Source organism: Rhinoderma darwinii, chromosome 5 (assembly GCF_050947455.1).
Source record: "Rhinoderma darwinii isolate aRhiDar2 chromosome 5, aRhiDar2.hap1, whole genome shotgun sequence".
NCBI classification, from domain to species: domain Eukaryota; kingdom Metazoa; phylum Chordata; class Amphibia; order Anura; family Rhinodermatidae; genus Rhinoderma; species Rhinoderma darwinii.
This window is the reverse complement of record NC_134691.1, coordinates 278851837-278871236: the sequence shown is the minus strand read 5'-3', so window position 1 is coordinate 278871236 and position 19400 is coordinate 278851837. Positions and strand designations below refer to the sequence as shown.

Below are 19400 nucleotides of genomic sequence, written 5' to 3'. Positions count from 1 at the left end.
GACATCATGATTTTGTGGTCTGGAACTAAAGAGGAGTTCAGTGAATCTTTTTTACATCTGTTATCCATGAGAGTAAAATGACCTTTTTGGATATCAATACCGAACAGGGATATATACAAACCAAAATCTTCAGGAAGGAGACAGCAACGAACAGTCTCCTTCGATGGGAGAGTTGGCATCCCACACCTTTGAGAAAGGGCATACCCAAAGGTCAATACCTGAGGGCACGTAGGAACTGTTCCACCATGACTGACTTCAAATTAGCTGCCTCTGACCTACAGAATAGATTTCGCCGGAGGGGTTATCCCCGTGATATCCGTGGATCGGCCTATCGCAATGCATTTCATTGCAATAGGAGTGAACTCCCAAATCCCAAAAAACGTACGACCAATGACCAAATGCGTATTATAGGCACGTACGATTCATCGAATCATGAAGTTATCAGGATCCTTCAGACCTATTGGGGGATCCTTAGGACAGACCCAGATGTAGGTGACCTTGTAAGCAACAGACCATCAGTCACCTATAGGAGGGGTAGGAATATTAGGGATCGTGTAGTTCATAGTCATATGCTGTCCATTCGCCCTACAACATGGCTTACACATAACATTAAGGGTACATTTAGATGTGGGTCCTGCAAAGCTTGCGAATCTATATCTTGTAGCAAGAATTTCAACAGCCATGCGACTGGTCGGACTTATGAAAACAGATCCTTTATAAATTGCAAAACGAAGGGCATCGTCTACCTGATCTCCTGTGTCTGCGGACTCCAATATGTCGGCAAGACAATTAGAGAATTTAGGAGACGAATAAGGGACCATATAGGCGACATTCGTCGCAATATGGACACTTCGGTGGCCCGACACGTTTGGGAAAAACATGGCGGTGACACCCACGTCATCAAATTCCAGGGGATTGAGCACATTAGGCCATCTGCCAGGGGGGGGCAATTGGGACAAAAGGATTCTGCAAAAAGAGGCCCAATGGATTTTCCGCATGCATACCATGAAACCGGCGGGTCTCAACGAACAGATATCGTTCAATTGTTTCCTCTGAATGGGTCGCATGTCACCTGGGTGAACTATGTTGCTACACTTTGTTAGTTATCCCTGTTTTGCATTTTTGCCCATATATCAGCTCAATATATGGACCTTTCTCCCACCTCCCTTTGTGAAACCATCTGTGGTGACCTGTGTCGCCAGAGAAGGCCTTGAGTGGTCCCCCTAATCATATCTAGCGACAGGCAAAATAACATCCTTCCCCTTGGAGATAAACATGGCTATCGAGTGCACTAATTCCACTGGTTCCGGGATCGCTGTGTCTCCCATTATAGGACGACACACACAGCGATCGAGTATGCCACTGTGTTTGGGCTCACGATCGCTGTGTCCCTGTTTGGGATCCTCTTCCTAGCTGTTTATTTCAGGCCAGTGGGACAGGCCGCCTGGTGATCCCTGGTTACTAGGGACGCTCTTGTTCCTCCCCCCTGCAGTGACAGCGAGTGCCCGGAGGCCGGCCCTGTCCAGGCCGCGTCATGTGCGTGGCTTCACACGGATTGGCTGCCTGGCCGCCTCGTCACTCCGGGGAGGGAGGGGCCAGTACTACATATGTCCGGCATCTCACTCGGCTCGTGTTCGACCAGCTGACTAGTGTCATGCACGAGCCGGGTGAATGGTATGAGACACGCAATAGGTGTCTCCCGGCCATATAATCAAACATATATAGATGTGTTGAAATCACATCAGTGTGACCCCTGATGAAGCACCGTGAACAATAGCGGTGCGGAAACACGTAGGGACACGTGTTAGTGGCATGGATCGACCAGGTGTTATATCATAATACAGATAGGGGGAATTGTTGTTTGGCAGCATGTGGTGCTAACAACAGTATCCTTAATCGCTCCTCCATCTGTTTGGTCTACCGTGCTTACGCCTTCATAGTACATTTGGCTATTTAGCCCAATTTTAGTAAGGTTTTCTACAATAAAAATCGCATTTTAATCGTTCATATAGGCAGTGATACTGTAACCAGTGATGATACCCTTTATATATTTGCCATCACTAAATATTGTACTAGAGAAAAAAAAAATGGGGAAAAAAAAACCACCACACAGTTTCTGTATTAGAGATTTTTTTTGTATTTTTTAGTTTGTTACGGCTTTAGAAATGTGTACACACCTTTGTAGTACTTGATCTTCCACAGTTTCTGGTTTTCGATTTGTTTTTTCCATTCATCAAACTCCGGAATACTGTAGAACGACAACTCCTGCTTACTTTTAATTGCCTTGAAAAAGAAAGACATTCACTAATTAAAATGTTTCCCCGCAAGAAAGCGCACTACTAAGATGGAAGGGAGGTTTACTACATACCTTAACAATTGGGGTAATAAATTCCTCTAAAAAATTGTGTTTCAGCAGGGACGGCCAGTTGTGATGAAAGAAATTAATCAACAGACCTTTAATGTGAGAGCCATCTTGATCCTGTTAAAAGGAAAGAAAGGCGATCCAAGAACCAGAATGAATAAACACAACTAAGTCAGTCACCAACATAGTTGCAGGGTTATTACCATGAAAAACAAGCAGACTGCTATTGTTTACCTTCAAGACATGCAGGAAATTTCACACACCGCCATTCCATATCCTATGCGATAATACACGCCAGACTGAATTATTCATCTGCAGTATTTATTTTTCAGACCGTAGTATACCACAGTCTCCCAGTCTCTAGCTGATCTGGTTTACTTGCTATATTATTAACAGACGTCATAGAAAACCACTTATTAGAAACCATGTAAAAAGCCTCTAACACTACCACACCGTGAATGAGCAGAGTCTCAAATGTATTGGGTACAATGTACAGCAGATGTGTGTAAAAGAGTAGAACTAATCCGTTAGTTAGAAAAGGTTGACAAACTACCTGATCAGTCATAATCATGATCTTTCCATAACGCAAGGACTTGAGGGACTCTTGGTCGTCATAGCTCTTCTTGTATTGCAAGCCAACAATTTTAATAATATTGTTGATTTCTGCATTCTCCATAATCTGATGAGAAAAAGATTGAGAGGCAATAACAGAGACTCCTTCCTGAAACATTTTCAAATATTTTAACACTAGAAGAACATTATGCCTGGATTATACAAAACGATGTCACGTTGAAGGGTTACAATCCGTTGATAATTTACCACAATACTGATGGAAATAGCCAATTTATTAATAAACTTATTACACCTAAATACATTTTATCCAGCATCCAATAATCTAGAATCTCAGAAAACGGAGTATTGAGAACAAAAGTAGGAACTTTTCTGATTATATTAGGAAATAGTGTGTTCACATATTATTTCGGGCCTTGTTCCTGAAGAACTTTAGCGCTGCAAGTGATTTTTAAATATTTAACCAGCTAACAATGCAGAATTAACGGGTTGTACTATACTGCTGTAAAACAGTGGCTTAATACAATGCACTGGAGCATTCCTTTAATCTAGCAACTAAAAAAAACACAAATTTTGTTAAAACTGGCACAATACTAGTAGGTAATCGGATATCTCTGAAAACCAGAAACAGAAAACTGAGCAGAGATCATTTGGAGATTCCACCAATTCCTTAAACAATATTATTGTAGCAGATTTTGTGTTCGGATTTGATCTTCAAATGTCTTCCTGTAGGTTCTCTACCATTAGGCTCTTTAGTTATTTTACAACAGTCCACTAATCCACTACATCTGAAAATCCAGCACTTATTAGGTCCGGTCAATGCTGGACTAAAGGAATTTTACCGTATTATGTAATTGTTTAAGAAGCTCCCTAATACTTTATTCATAGCCTCTCCATACTGGAAATACAAAAAAAAAAAAATCACTGACCTCTTGCCCTTCTAAAGATGCTAAAACTATAATAGCAAGCTGGTTTATCCACAAGTACATGAAAACAAAAGTATCCAAGCACTGAAGTGCAGAACTGGTATATAGCATGCACTCACCTGTTTGTGAGAAGCTTCTCGCACATTGAGGATTTTTCCTCTGAGAGGGAACACACCATAACGGTCACGGCCAATGACTCCTAATCCAGACACAGCCAGAGTTTTGGCAGAGTCACCTTCAGTCAGAATCAGAGTACAGTCCAAGGAATGTTTACCACCTAAAAAAGCATTAAGAAATTAAATTAAATGTTCCTTTTTAGTTTTATTTAAGGGGTCGTCCGAGACAAAAAGGACTGTGTTAATGCTTGCAATTTATAAATGTAAATACATTTGTAATATACTTACATTTTCCAAGTGGCTCCGTTTCCAGATCCTGTCGTGGGGTACTTGACGGGTGACGTCACACTCTGGCCGCTGTGTTGATCTTCAATTCTTTTCCGGGTATACGACACTTCACTTGTGAAGTGCTGTGTATGGGCTGTTCTGTTGTAACGAGCATGCGCGGTCCCTGCTGTTATCTCGAGAACAACAGGGACCGCATATGCGCGTTACGGCCTGTACAGCAGAACAGCCCATACACAGCAAGTTACAAGTGACATGACGTATACCCGGAAAATAATTGAAGATCAACAAAGCGGCCAGAGAGTGACGTCACCCGTCAAGTACCCCACACCACAGGATCTGGAAACGGGGCCACTTGGAAAATGTAAGTATATTACAAATGTATTTACATTTATAAATTACAAGCATTAACACAGTCATTCTATCTCGACAACCCCTTTAAGCGTGTCACTAAGTATGGTTACACTTCCTCAAGTGTTGGATGATTTTTAGCTTTAAACTATTAGTAGAGAGACATGGATTATAGTCTGCATCTCAGCAGTATTATCTATTCAGATTCTAAAATTTGTCTGAGGCTCAGGCTGTGCTCTATCCAGCCAGGCTAGATTGACAGTTGTGTATAAGAACAAGCCCACCACCAGAAGTCAGTGCAAGGAGTGCATGTTTTCCTAAATAGAAAGAATAGAGTGAGTATGTCTTGAAAGGAACTAATCCACCTGTATGAAGATAATCAACAGGCAACTAAGCTGGCACACATATTAATGCACATGAGCCTCTGTAAAAGGAATCCTGGGGAACGGAATACTAACACAACGGAGAATACATTTCCTATGAATAACACTTCCAGCAACACTAACCAAGAACACTTTTCTAAAATGCATAAAATTTAATTATTCCCCATAAAATCCCATTCTAGTTGAATTCATTGAAAGAAACCGAACGATGGGTAGAGGACCTTACCTCTAGGAGGATGACACTAGGTAGAAAAATGTGTTGGCGCTGCCTATACAGGACCATACCTTTCCCACAAACACAGAGCTAATTAGTTTGTCCAAAAAGCAGTAGGAGAAGAAAACATAACAGCACATCCAGAGTCCCGGGAGAACAAAACAATAATATTCAAAGTCTTGGCCCAGGACAAGGAACAAGAGGGTGGGATCTGTGTCCCCCAATGTACACAACTACAAAGGGATTTTAATTTGAGTACAAAAAAAAAAACTATTTTCTCGTTATCATTGGGGGACACAGCACCATGAGATGTCCTAAAGCAGTCCCAGAGAGTGGGGAGAGAAGAAAACTACCGTGTGACCTACCTAATGCACCAGAGGAAGCCAGAGTATGAATTTGGTAGAACTTTGTGAAGGTATGCACCGAAGCCTAGGTAGCACCCTTGCAAACCTGAGAGAATTAATCTTGGTGTCGTACCACTTAAGATGCACCATGGGCTTTAACCCAAAAAGAGGGGGGGGGGGTGTTGCCCTTGTACCGATAGGATTCCAGAATCACAGACCTAATCTAACGAGCAATGGCAGTCTTGGAAGCCCCGAGCTCTTGCGCAGCCCTTCGAGGATCACAAAGAGTCAGAGCGTCTGAAGGAAGTCTCTGCAAGGTAGATGCGAACAGCTCTAACCACATCAAGGCAACGAAGTGCCGGCTCCCATGGGTGAAATGGATAGGTACAGAAGGAAGGAAGGATAAATGTTTTCACCGATGTGGAAGTCGGAAACCAGTTTAGTGAGAAAGGAAAGACGGGTCGGAACACCACCTTATACTTGCGGATCACCATGAAGGGAAACCTACAGGATAGAGCCGCTATTTTTGAAACCCGCCTAAAGGAAGTAATGGCCACTGGAAAGGCAACCTGCCACGAAAGAAAATGTCCCGCAGTGGCTCACAGGGTAAACCGTGGGGGGCTCCTTGAACCAGATTGAGATCCCAGGGCTCTGAGGAATGCAGAGGAGGGAAGGCATGTGCTACCCCCGTCAGAAGTTCAACTAAGAATGGAAGACTAGCATATGCTGTAAGAGGAATGAGAGCAGAAACCTAGCCCTCCCCGGAAGCCAGGCCCAGACTGTAAGAAAGACCGTATCCTAGGCGTGGAGGTCACCAAAGGATGGAAATTACATTGCCCACACCAAGGGAAATATCATATCTGAAACACCAGGTTTGAAACACTAAGGTTTTCTGGCCTTCATCATCGTCATCTGAATGACAGGTTTGGAAAGACCACAGAAACTCAGATCTTCAACAGCCACCCCATTAAACAAAGCTTAGGTAAAGTGGGGTGGAATAGCAGAGCTTGGGAAAAGACGTCCTGAAGCGAAAGGCACCAAGGGGTGTCTGACAGCAGATTGACTAGGTCAACGTACTAGGCCTTGCAAGGCCAGTTCTGGGTCACCAAGATGGATTAAATGCCCTCCGCCTTGATCCGCTTGAGAGTCCTGGGCAGAAGCATTAGAGGAGGTAATACAGGTGGAACCCATCCCAAGGAGTGACTAAAGAATCGACTGCAAAAGCCCTGGAATCTCGAGCCCTGGTCACGTAGGCCGGCACCTCATTGTTCAGTCGAGAAACTAAGAGATCGACGTCTGGGGTGCCCCACCTTTGCTTAATTTTGGTGATAATGTTTGAGGAGACAACATCCCCCAGATCTAGCTTCTCCCGATTGAGGAAGTCGGCGGCCCAGTAGTCCACCCCCCAGAATGTGGACTGATGACAGAGCTGGAATAGGACTTTCCACCCAGTGGAGACCCAGAGGACATCCACATGGCCGCCCTGTCTCCTGGTGCCGCTCTGATGGTATAGATAGGCGACTGCAGTTCAGTTGTCTGCCTGAACTTGGACCGGATGACCCTGGTGTCCAATGACAAAGCGCCAGGAATATGGCCCTCAATCCCAGAAGGTTGATCTGCAGCACTGCTTTGTCCCTGGACCATGTGATCTGAGCCCTGAGGAGGCGGAATACCGTCTTTCAGCCCGAGAGGCTGGCAGCCATCGAGATTACCAGCCACTGGAGAGGCAGGAAGGGGCAACTGGAGAGGTCTCCCACCATAGCAACTCCTGGCGAACCCGTAGTGGTAGGAGAAATTGGCTTGCTCAGTGAATCCTGGGGTTTCTTCCAGCATACGGAAATTATCCTTTGGAGAGACTTTGTGTGAAATTGAGCATAAGTAATGGCCTCGAAGGCTGACACCATATTGCCCAGCACCCATATGCAGAAGTTAATAGGAACTGGATTCTCCCTGGCAAAAGATGACGACACTGATCTTGTCCACTAGGATCTCTGGCTGACCTGGTGTAGAAAATAATGCGCAGGAACTCCATGCGCTGAGCTAGCGCTAGAGAAGTCTTCTTGTTGATTAGCCAACTGAAACTCTTCAAGGCGTCCATGGCAATCCTGAAACAAGAGGTCATCCAGACAGGGGATAACGGTGACTCCCCTGGTGCAGAGAAGTGCCATGAGAGATGCCAAAACCTTGGTGAGCATAAATAGGAGGGCGACAAACTGGAAATTTTTGAGAACCAACAGCGAAGCGGAGGAAACGCTGGTGAGCTCTTGCCATAGGAATGTGGAGCTAAGCATCCCAGATGTCGAGGGAGGAAGTGTACTCACCTTATTCCAATGAGGCCCCACAGACTGGAGGGACTCAATCCCAAACCGTTGAATGCATACCAAGCAATTTAACCTCTTCAGGTCCGGAATGGGCCTGGCCAAGCAGTCCTACAGGAACCGTAAAGAGATTGGAGTAGTAGCCTTAGAAACGTTCCCGTAGGGGAAAAGGGGATGATTACCTTTTGATAAAGAAGAGAGCGAATAGCCTTGAAAGAAGAAGACGTGCTCTGGGGCTCGAGGTGAAGTGGAGGGAAAGAACCAACTTGGGGAAGGTTTAGGAACTTTAATTTTGTATGCTGAGAGAGACACCCTCTTGAACCCAGGCATTGTCCACGTGACCAGCCACAGGTCCTGGAAGGAAAGAAGACGTCCCCCACCCAAAGAGAAGGCTCAAGTGGGGAGGCACCTTCAGGTGGAGGATTTCTTGGCAGGAGATCTTCTGGGCCCTGGGTTGGCCACCCTGCCAGGTGGGCCTAATATTGAAGGAGGAACGACCTGATCCCGTGGGATGGTTGGTTCTCCTTTCCGACCTCAGAGAGTGGATGTTGAAAAAGGAGCAAGACCTCTGGGGAAGTTGGGAAGGCCGCTGGCATCGAGGACAGTTCTTGGACAGGATGGCACTTTTGCCACCAGTGGCCTCAGAGATAAGCTTGTCCAAACATTTACTGAAAAGTCGGGCCCCAATAAAGAAGGAACCATTAAGAGCAATTTTAAAAGCAGGATCTGCCGCCCAGGATATTAGCCAAACCGACATATCGCCACCGAATTAATCACTGCTCTAGCGGGTGGATTGCAAGGAGGGCTCGCACAGTAACTTTGAGGCATGGATAAGCTGAGGGGCCAGTTCAGTCAGGTCTTTCTACAGGGATTCCTCAGAGATGCCCTGATGAAGCCGTTTAAGCCAAAATTGAGCAAGCTTTACTGACCCACAATGTGGTGAGCGCTGGGCACAGGGCAGAACCTGATGACACAAAGGAAGATTTTGCTACTTAATCGAATCTTTTGTCAAGGGAGTCACTCAGAGATGCCATATCTTACAGTGAGATTGGTGCTCTTTTAGAGCCTGAACACATTTGGCTCTACCAAGGAATGGACAGTACACTTGTAAACCAAGTCCTCCTGAAAAGAAAATATATAAGTCTTCTTGGAGACGAGCAAGCACCTCTCGAGGGTGCTTCCATTCTTTGGAGAGGAGATCCTCATACTCGCTGTGGTTTCGGAAAACTAGAGCCTGGCGACTGAGATGGGGAAAGGGGGTCATCCTTAACATGAAAGGTATTCCTGACAGCATGGATCAATTCCTGATTAGCAGCTTCCATTTTAGTGTCTTGTTCAAAGTCAGAGGATTCCCTAGGGGAGACCGACTGATCCTGCAGAGAGTCAGCTTCACCAGCACTAGTCCTAACAGGGAATGCTAGTAAAGACCCAGAAGAGAAACACGATCTGTCCCTTGAGCCCCTAGGTCTCTTGCAGGACATGATTAGCACAGAGTGAGACAACAGGGAAGCATTGATCTGGGAAGGCAGGCGTTCCAGAAACTGAGCCATTTTCTGGGAAAGTCTAGAAAGCTTCCCTTAAGGCATGGGTGATGCCCAATCAGGGTGGGAGGGGGGTACGACCTGCAAGGCTGCAGGATCTGGGGCGCTCTGGGTTGCAGGAACTGAGAGCATAGGAGATTAGGCTGGCCGCATGTGAATTTTGTATTACAGCGACTACAATTATTGTCACAAAAGCCACGAGGGCCTGTTGTCTGGAATTTTTCCAGGAGGAAGGCATGCTGGGAGAGTAACTTCTACACATATTAGGCTAGTGTCAGAGACAGCCTCCTGAGGAAGAAAGATTTCCTCCAGAAAAACAAAAAACACAGCCAAAAGAGCTGACCTACCGAACCCTGGGTGATGTCCCGACCGAGTCTGGAGCGATACGGAGTATCCTGGGAGCAGAGAAGCTGGAGCAAGTATGAAGAGGATGACGCTGACCACAGCGATTGTGCTAAAGCCAGCACTGAAGAGAGAGACTGCCCAGGGGACAGCGTGTGCAGAGGATAAACCAAGATCCACACCCTCAGCAGAAGGGAACAGCAGACAAGCGCCTGATATGGTCAAAAGAATTGCATGACCAGAGTGGGTGGGGAAACCGCAGAGAACATTTCAGCCTAGTCTTCCGAGAAGTTGGTTACTAAAGTAACAGCAGCAGCGGCGCGCCCGATTGCTCCACAATGCACTGAGCAAAAGTGTTAATACTCCCAGGGATGATCAGGAGAGCCTCCCTCAGATTGTAAAAGCCTCCCTGGGGGGGGGGGGGGGGGGGGAGAAACTGTCAAATAGCAAGGGCTAGAGTAGGGAGGCTATGAACCCTTTAAGATCAGCAGGGATCTGGACTGCTGGCCACAACTGATAGGGATGCCGCATAGGCCAATACTCACTGTCCGGCGTCTTTGGGCAACCACTTACATATAGTAGGGTTACCGGCATGCCATCTGCGGAAGAAGAAACAAGTGCTAGCTGACAAGCATGGAGGAAGCACAATGCAGGATACTGCCTAGTTTGCTAACACCCTCAGGGAGTTGACTAAACTGTTGACAAGACTGACAATCCTCCCTAAACCTAGAGGGAGAGAAATAAAGAAAACCAAAATAAAATGTGCAGCAGCCCTGAGAAGCAAGTTGTGTGTGCCTCCTATGGACACTAGGCTAAAACAGATTAGCTCAGTGTCGGTGGGAAGGTTATGGCCTACCTGGGCACAGCAAACACTCTTTTTCCTACCTAGTGTCAGTCTCCTAGTGGCAAGGCCTGTACTTACAATTCCCATATTGCTTGACAGCGCGTCAAGCAATATGGTAATTGTAAGTGGACAAAAATGTCAACCGCTAGTAATAATGACTGCGGGGAGGAGTAGCCCAAAACACGTGCCTGCCTTTGCAGGAAACAATCCCCAGGCCAGGGAAGACAGGGTCGCAGAAGTTTTGGAGGAAGCTAGACAAAAGTACCATGGTTGGGCCAAGTACATGTTGGTGGCCACTTCATGGTGAGCGAGGGAGAAGCATCTCAAGCAGAAGAAGTGGGGAGAGAAAAGAGAAAGATGGGTGCCGGAGCAGAAAGGCAATGACTGCACACTGTTTTAGGGAGTCTAGAAGGGAAGGGACTTGAGTCCCCACAGAAAAAAATGCCCTGGATAGAGAGAACGAAAAGAGGAAGAAAACAGGACTTTACATACTCAACTTTACACAACTTCCGATGCACACAAAGTCATCTCTTCGGTAAACCTTGCACTGAGTGAAAGGACCTGCCTGTTATCCTTGCAGGGGAAGTATGACTAGCATGGTGACTCAGAACTGTCAAATACCCTGTGTTAGGGTGTTTTAAACACAAAAGAGTTTGCAAAACCACCACAGCATTTTTGTGGATCAAGCAAAATTGACACAAAAACAGCAACGCTTTTCAAAAACCGCTGTGTGTAAGGAGGGATACAGCCTGCCTAGAAGGAGCTGACCTTTTTTCTCTACCTAGGAACAGCTTCCTAGTTGCAGGGAAAATACCCATGGCACGGCGTCCCCCAAGGATATTAACAAGAAAGTAGGTGTTAGGATAGTCATTCTGTGCACAAGAGTGAAGCTTACCATACACTTTAGATCATAGTCGTCCAAACCCGACAATTTCTGCCAACGATCTAATGCGTATGAAATAACATGGGGAGGTCAGACGACATAGCTGTTCTCCAAAAGCAGTCATTGTCAGTCAGCTAGCTAAGAATAGCTTAATACAACATTAAAACTGCAGGGTCGTGTGGCACTGCAGTTACTACCAATGTTTTGAGCATGAATTTTGCTCAATGCGGTTATCACCTCCCTTCCACCAGTTATAGTATCCCTATTCGCCCATGTCACGAGTAGTTTAAATATAGTGCCTGCAGGCCTATGTAACCATAAAAAGGCAATAAGGGGAGATTTAAAAACAAAATGCTCAATATGCTTTATTTAGACGTGTTTGTTGAGTGCATGGAGATGCTTATTAAAGTTGTGAAAATGAGCATCTGTACAGGAGTCCCAATCCTTTACTATGGATTCATACAAGACTTACCAGCATCGTTTGCATCATCCAGTTTGGGAATGCCTTTAATTTTGCTGTGCTTCACAGAAGAACACTTCTTATTTAGCTGTATTTGTGCCTTAAATTTGACCCAATTTAAAATGCTTTCCACTATGCCACAATTTGAAGCCTAAGCAATTACAAAAGAAAAAAAAAAAAGAATAAAAAATAAATGTATCAAAAACCGTAATACAATATTACAATTTTGTTGACGTTTTGAAAAACAAATAAATAAAATCAAGATCGTAACCACATACAGTTTTGGCCTGACAGTCCCATTTCTCAAATACGACTTATGAGAATAACTGTTTAAGACTTTAACTCATCCAATTGATTTCAAGACTTTTTGTGTTACTTATTTTAGTGGTAAATTTTGGTTGTAAAAAACACCACACAAAAACACCCACATCTCTTGTAAATTTGGGGAAGACAAAAAAAAAAAAAAATTCAAAATGTAAATTTCCATGCTTATAAAGACAGGTAGTCATACCACACGGAATAGTTAATAATTAACAATTACCACATGTCTACTTTATGTTGGCATCGTATTTGAACGGTCCTTTTATTTATTTTTTTTAGGACATTAGAAGGCTTAGAAATTCAGCAGAAACTTTTCACATTTTCAAGAAACTTCAAAAACCTGTTATTACAGTAGGCACCAATTCAGTTTCGAAGTGGCTTTGAAGGGCCTATATATTAGAAATCCCCATAAATCACCCCATTTAAAAAACTGCACCCTGCAAAGTGTACAATACTGCATTTAGAAAGTTTCTTAACCCTTTAGAAGTTTCACAGGAATTAAAAGCAAAGCGGAGGTGAAATGTAAAAGTTAATTTTTTTGGGCAGATATTGAATTTTAATAAATGCAACTCAATATTTATTACCCAGATTCTGCAGTTCTTTTTAAATATCCCATATGTGGCCCCAGTGTGTAACTGGACTCAAACCCAGGCCTCAGAAATGACCTTGTGGATTTTTTGGCCTCCTTTTTATTAGGATGTTTTCCAGAAACTATTATAGGTTTACAGAGCTCGAGGTGCCAAAATCGAAGAAACTCCCCCAAAAATGCCAAATGTGGTCGTAAACTGCTGTTATGGCACACTGCAGGACTCAGAAGGGAAGGAGCACAATTTGGAGCATAAGTTTTGCTGGAAGGTTTCTGAACGTCACATCGCAATTTGCAAAGCTTTTTCATATTTCCGGAGCGGTTTGAAGGCTGCTGGTATAATACACAATACTCATGCATTGCAGTGTATTATTCCTGTCAGAAATCGTATGTGTTAAAGGCCGGGATCAGAGCTAGCGCAGATTCTAGCCGTTAAAGCAGACGGTACGCTGGTGTATAGAGGACACCTGCTGGTGATGGCACCGGCTCCATCCCAATAGCTCTTTACATAAACGACAGATGTCAGGAATGGGTTAAAGCAGATGGTTAATATTAATATTTACAATGGGTGAGGTTTACAGATTGTTTATTTTTTTTCCCCATGTTGGCTGCTTTTCAGCTCAGCTCAATTGTGATACATGGCCAGTAACGCCAGCCTAGCTGTATGGTCTAATGAGGTCTTAGGGAGTCCGAAATCCATATTCTGCCTCGTCTGTCTTAGGGTGTTGCTCTGCTTTTACTGTATGCTTTACATTGAAGCTCTGGTTGTTCAGATTAGCTCCCATGTATTAACTTAATTTCACCACAAATCTTACCAGTAATGTCAGTGTATGGAGAGCGGATCTCTATTGCAGCAAAGACAGAATTATTACAAATCGTCCAAGTAATAAAACCACAAATGAGAAATAACGATGTCACAAACATTCTGAGGCAAATGTGTGTTAATAAGATGGCACCCTGGAGATCCGCTTTAACATTTGGAAGAAAAGATCACAAAAAGTCCTGAGCAAGACAATAGAGGTTTAGACCACAAACTTACTGCTTTAGCAAACTTTTCAGAAAGGTGGCACTTTGAGCCAAAACTCTTTGCCTGGAGGGTCATGTTCTCCTTTGTCTGAGAGTCAAAGGTGGGGTTCTCAATTAAACAATTGACAAAGACCCATACATGATTCTTCACCTGAAAAACAAAAACACATTAGAGGTTTGTCAAGCATTGAGTTGATTCTAGCATTTGCACATAAAACTCCGTTAAATGCAATGTGGCAATGAAGACTCCAGAGAACCGTGCTCCATACTAAAGGAATGGAGCAGCGGCCCCCTAAATTAGTATATTAGAAAAACTTCATTTTCATTATTGCTGACCTTTAGTTTCATTAAGTTAGAAGCATTCATTATTGTTTCTTAAAGGGGTTGTCCCACTAAGAACATTTATCACCTAACCACAGGATAGGTGATACATTTATTATCTTAGGGGGCCCGACCAATCACTAGAACGGGGACCTCAATCCCCTGATCCTCCTCACTGCACAACTACAGTGAGGAGGATTTTGAATAGTGCGGCGGTTGCATTGTTCAGCTGTTTCCATTAGCCCCATTGACATTGAATGGAGCAGCAGGATACATGTGCCAACCCGCCGCTCCACTCAAAATCCCCCTTACTGCAGTGAGGAGAAATGGGGCTCCCGACCCCGTTCTAGTGATCATGGGGGTCCCAGTGGTGGGACCCCCAGCGATAATTCATTTATCACCTATCCTGTGGATAGGTGATAAATGTTCTTAGGGGAAAATCACTTTAACCTCTTTAGGACACAGCCTGTTTTGGCCTTGTGGACACAGATGATTTTTCAAATCTGACATGTGTCACTTTATGTGGTAATAACTCCGGAACGCTTTTACCTATCCAAGCGATTCTGAGATTGTTTTCTCGTGACATATTGTACTTTGTGTTAGTGAAAAAATTTGGTCGATTAAGTCAATATTTATTAGCATTTTTCTAAATTTAAATGTATTTGCTTGTAAAACAGATAGTAATACCACACAAAATAGTTACTAGTTAACCTCCCCCATATGTCTACTTTATGTTTGCATAATTTTTTTTCACGTACTTTTATTTTTCTAGGACGTTACGAGGCTTAGAACTTTAGCAGCAATTTCTCATATTTTCAATAAAATTTCAATAGGCTATTTTTTCAGGGACCAGTTCAGTTCTGAAGTGGCTTTGAGGGCCTTATATATTAGAAAGTCCCCATAACTCACCCCATTTTGAAAACTGCACCCCTCAAGGTATTCAAAACCACATTCAGAAAGTATTTTAACCCTTTAGGCGTTTCACAGGAATTAAAGGGAATGTGTTGCCAGAAAAACATGTTTTTTTTTTAAAATTTAAACATTTAGTGTGTGGGTGATTAAACATTGTTCAAATTTTATTTTTTTTTTTGGCACGAGCCAGGAAATATTATAAAATTATTTCTAATTTATAATACTACCCATTTTTGGCCACTAGATGGGGCTGTTCCCAATGTGCAGCATTGCAACATTGGGTTAAAAGCCCTCGCTCTAGTGAGCTCTCAGCATCCACCCCTCCTTTATCCTGGCTAGTGCCGGGATAAACGAGGGGTTTGAAAGGTTTAACCTCCTACACTGTGTGTCGCCATTTTTTGAGGTAACCCACAGTGTAGTAGGTTTACATACAGTAGTAAACACACACAAACACTAACATACATTGAAATCTCTTACCTGCTCCTGCCGCCGCGGCTCCCTCCGGCCCGTCCGCTCCGTTTGCTGCCGCTGTTCCATGTGCACAAGTCCGGAAGCCGCGACCGGAAGTAGTAATATTACTGTCCGGCCGCGACTTCCGGTCCACAGGAAAATGGCGCCGGACGGCGCCAATTTCGAATAGGACTGTGTGGGAGCGGCGCATGCGCAGTTCCCACACAGACGCCGTACACGGCAGTCAATGGGACGGGAGCCGTTCGCAGTCCCTATGGGACTGTGGCTGCCGTATTCCATGTCTGTGTGTGTCGTTAATCGACACACACAGAAATGGAACAAAAAATGGCAGCCCCCATAGGGAAGAAAAAGTGTAAAAATAAGAAACAGTAAAACACAAACACACAAATGAATATAAACGTTTTTATTACAGCACTAACATCTTTAACATATAAAAAAATTATTTGCGATGACACTGTTCCTTTAAGGCAAAGTAGAGGGGAAATTGACAAATTTCATTTTATTTGCCGAAATTCATTTGCAATAAAAAAAGATCTGTAACACAGAAGGTTTTACCAGAGAAACTCAACTCAATATTTATTGCCCAGATTCTGCAGTTTTTAGAAATATCCAACATGTGGCCCTAGTGTCCTAATGGACTGAAACACAGGCCGCAGAAGCAAAGGAGCACCCAGTGGATTTTGGGGCCTCCTTTTTTTTAGATATATATTTTAGGCACCGTGTCAGGTTTGAGGAGGTCTTGTGGTGCCTAAATAGTCGAAACCCCCAAAAAGTGACCCCATTTTGGAAACTACACCCCTCAAGGCATTTTTATAGGGGTATAGTTAGCATTTTGACCCCACAGTTTATTTGCAGAATTTAGTGGAATTAGTCTGTGAAGATGAAAATCACCTATTTTTCTGTGGAAACATATAATTTTTTCATTTTTACAAGGAATAAAAGGAGAAAAAGCCGCTCAACATTTGTAAAGCAATTTCTCCCGATTACGGCAATACCCCATATGTGGTCGTAAACTGATGTTTGGACCCACAGCAGGGCTCAGGAGGGAAGGAGCGCCTTTTGGATTTTGCTGGATTGGTTTTCAGTGCCATGTCGGGTTTGCAACGCCCCGGAGGGACCAAAACAGTGGAAACCCCCCAAAAGTGACCCTATTTTGTAATCTACACCCCTCAAGGAACTTTTCTAGGGGTATAGTGAGCATTTTGGCCCCCCAGGATCTTTTTTTAGAGCTAAGGTGACCAAAAAACAGCGATTTTGGCGCTTTAAATTCTTTATTTATTACAGCGTTCAGCATGCGCAATAAATTATGTTTTAATTTATTCTGCCGGTCGGTACGATTACGCCGATACCATATGTGCATAGTTTTTTTTTACGTTTTGCAGCGTTTGCACAATAAAATTACGTTTCTATAAAATAATTTATTTTCTGAGACACGCTATTGAGCCGTAGCTTTTTAATTTTTTCGTCAAAAAAGCTGTGGGAAGTCTTGTTTTTTTTGCGGGACGGGTTGTAGTTTTTATTGGTACCATTTTGTAAATGTGACTTTTTGATCACTTTTTATTCTATATCTTGGGAGGGGTGGTGACAAAAAAATAGCGATGCTGACAGTTTTCCGTTTATTTTGTTTGCGGCGTTCACCGTGCGGAAAAATTAACATTATAGTTTCATAGTTTAGGTCGTTACGAACACGGCGATACCAAATATGTGTACTTTTTTTTAACGTTTTCATTTTTTCCCTATAATAAATGACTTATTATAGGAAAACAAAAGCTTTTATTTTTATTTTTACACTTTTATAAAACATTTTTATTAACTTTTTTTTACTTTTTACACTTTATCTTTTTGACCTGCAGCTTTGATCGCTGCTAGAATACATTACACTACCTAGGTAGTGTAACGTATTCCAACTGTCAGTGTGACGTCACAGTCACTCTGACAGTTGGTCTAAGAGGATCAGCAGAGGCTGATCAACATAGGCTGACATACATGGCAGACCCGGGGGCCGTTGTCTGGCCCCCGGGTGCCATCACAAGCATCAGAAGCCCCCACGATTGCATGGGGGCTGCTGATGCGCTACAAACCCGCTAAATGCGGAGATCGCAATCGAGCACCGCATGTAACAGGTTAATGGCCGAAATCAGCGGCGATGAGCCGCTGATCGGCAACACTGGAGTGTCAGCTGTCGGGGACAACTGATTTCCAAGTTCCCAATGCACACCTTGTCGCACACCGGGAAAAACTCAGTAACTGTACGTCCTCGTGCGGGAAGTAACCTCCCGCAACGACGGACAGTTACGTCCTCGTGCGGATAGGGGTTAAATTACAGCAAATAGAGCATCAAAACAAAAACAAAAGCAAAAGCAAAAACTTAAACAGAATGGCACAGTACCTGGAACGGCTTCACAGAAACCCCAGCTTTGTTCTTTTTCTTCACAACTTCAATAAGTTTAGATACTATCTGATCCACTACATAATCTACATGTCTACCACCCTGTGACAGGGGGAAAAAAAAAAGAGTAACGTTTTCAATCATTCAGTAATTGCGCTAGTTAAATAAATTAATTTTAATTAAACATGAATAAAAAAATTATGATTTTAGATCACAGGAAGGAGAATTCCTAATAATACGCAAAAGATGACAAATGCTCAAAAGCCATATATACAGAATTGCCAGGTAATGTGCCAAAAGATTTCCAGCAATTAACTATGAAAAACTGGCACCAAAGCAATCTGGTATTGCCTATCTCCAGTGGAAGCAAAAGGCTGCAAAACACATACATACATAATGGGTTTTAGACTATTGTAATGATATATATTTATGTGTAAAACAACCCAGTGTACCAGTCCACGTCCTTACCTTTGTGGTAGCTATGCTATTTACAAAACTGATCTGTTGAAAGCCTTTTTCACTCAATGTGAGACATACATCCCACCGCTCGTTCGCAACTTCATGGATTACTTTTAGTGCAACGCCTGTCTCATCCAATTTCTCCTTTACGTAAAGATCTACGTAACTGCGGAAACCATTTACCTATAAAAGTGAGTGAGAATTAATGGGCAGCAGAATTTGGCTTAATATATCCAAGAAAAAGATTCATCCAGCAACTCCATGTGATAAAAAAAAATCTGCTTTATTGCAAAACATGCTTGCAGACAGATGGACAAAAAGATATAGCTTACGCTAAAGGTCAGTTCACACAAAGTTTTTTGGCACCGATTTTGACGTGGAAATCGCATCGGAATCAGACCCAAAAACGGACTAAACCTCCACCTATTGATTTGAATGGGAGGCAGATGAGGCTTTTCTCCCGGATGGATTTTGGTGGGATAAAAAAAAAAAAAAAAAAAAAAAAAGAAAAAGCGGCATGCTCTTTTTTTTCTTCAAGCGGTTTCCACCTCTGACCTCCCATTGAAATCAATGGGAGGCAGAAAAGATCCACGGCGCTGGTTTTGAGCTTTTTTTTGCGGCGCCCAAGAAACGTTGAATCCATCAGATTTGAAGGAATTCTAAAGGCAGATTTTTCTGCCTGCCAAAGAACTCCGTGTGAACTAGGCCTTACCTTTACACACATGCTATGTATTTTTTACTTGACTTTATTACTTGGAAGCCCACTCTCCTGCATCTGTGCACCTATGTAATCTCGCTACCCTTGGAGCTGGTTGGCAAATGCCTTTTCTTTGTAATACCTAGCTTAATAGGTTTACTATCGGAAGTCATTTTATCCAACTTACAGGAATTTTTTTCCCATTCAGCATGACTCGAACACCTTTGCAGGAGCCGGCAACATCATAAGCCCTTCTTGTTAAGAGAGCCACAGTATCCT

The 19400-nt window shown here is 43.4% G+C and overlaps 1 protein-coding gene across 2 annotated transcripts in view; it reads right to left on the bottom strand.

Moving 5' to 3' along the window:
* Nucleotides 1-19400, bottom strand: part of TOP2B (DNA topoisomerase II beta) — a 94354-nt gene that overhangs the window by 35730 nt on the left and 39224 nt on the right. For both annotated transcript variants that reach the window (XM_075827188.1, XM_075827186.1), the window contains exons 7-15: nt 19309-19400; nt 18434-18607; nt 17966-18067; nt 13886-14023; nt 11952-12090; nt 3978-4135; nt 2916-3041; nt 2369-2479; nt 2178-2283 (exon numbers count right to left, since the gene is read on the bottom strand). The exon at nt 19309-19400 is cut by the window's right edge and continues 121 nt beyond it. In XM_075827188.1, coding sequence (XP_075683303.1) covers nt 2178-2283; nt 2369-2479; nt 2916-3041; nt 3978-4135; nt 11952-12090; nt 13886-14023; nt 17966-18067; nt 18434-18607; nt 19309-19400 — 1146 coding nt within the window. The remainder of the gene's footprint in view (nt 1-2177; nt 2284-2368; nt 2480-2915; nt 3042-3977; nt 4136-11951; nt 12091-13885; nt 14024-17965; nt 18068-18433; nt 18608-19308) is intronic.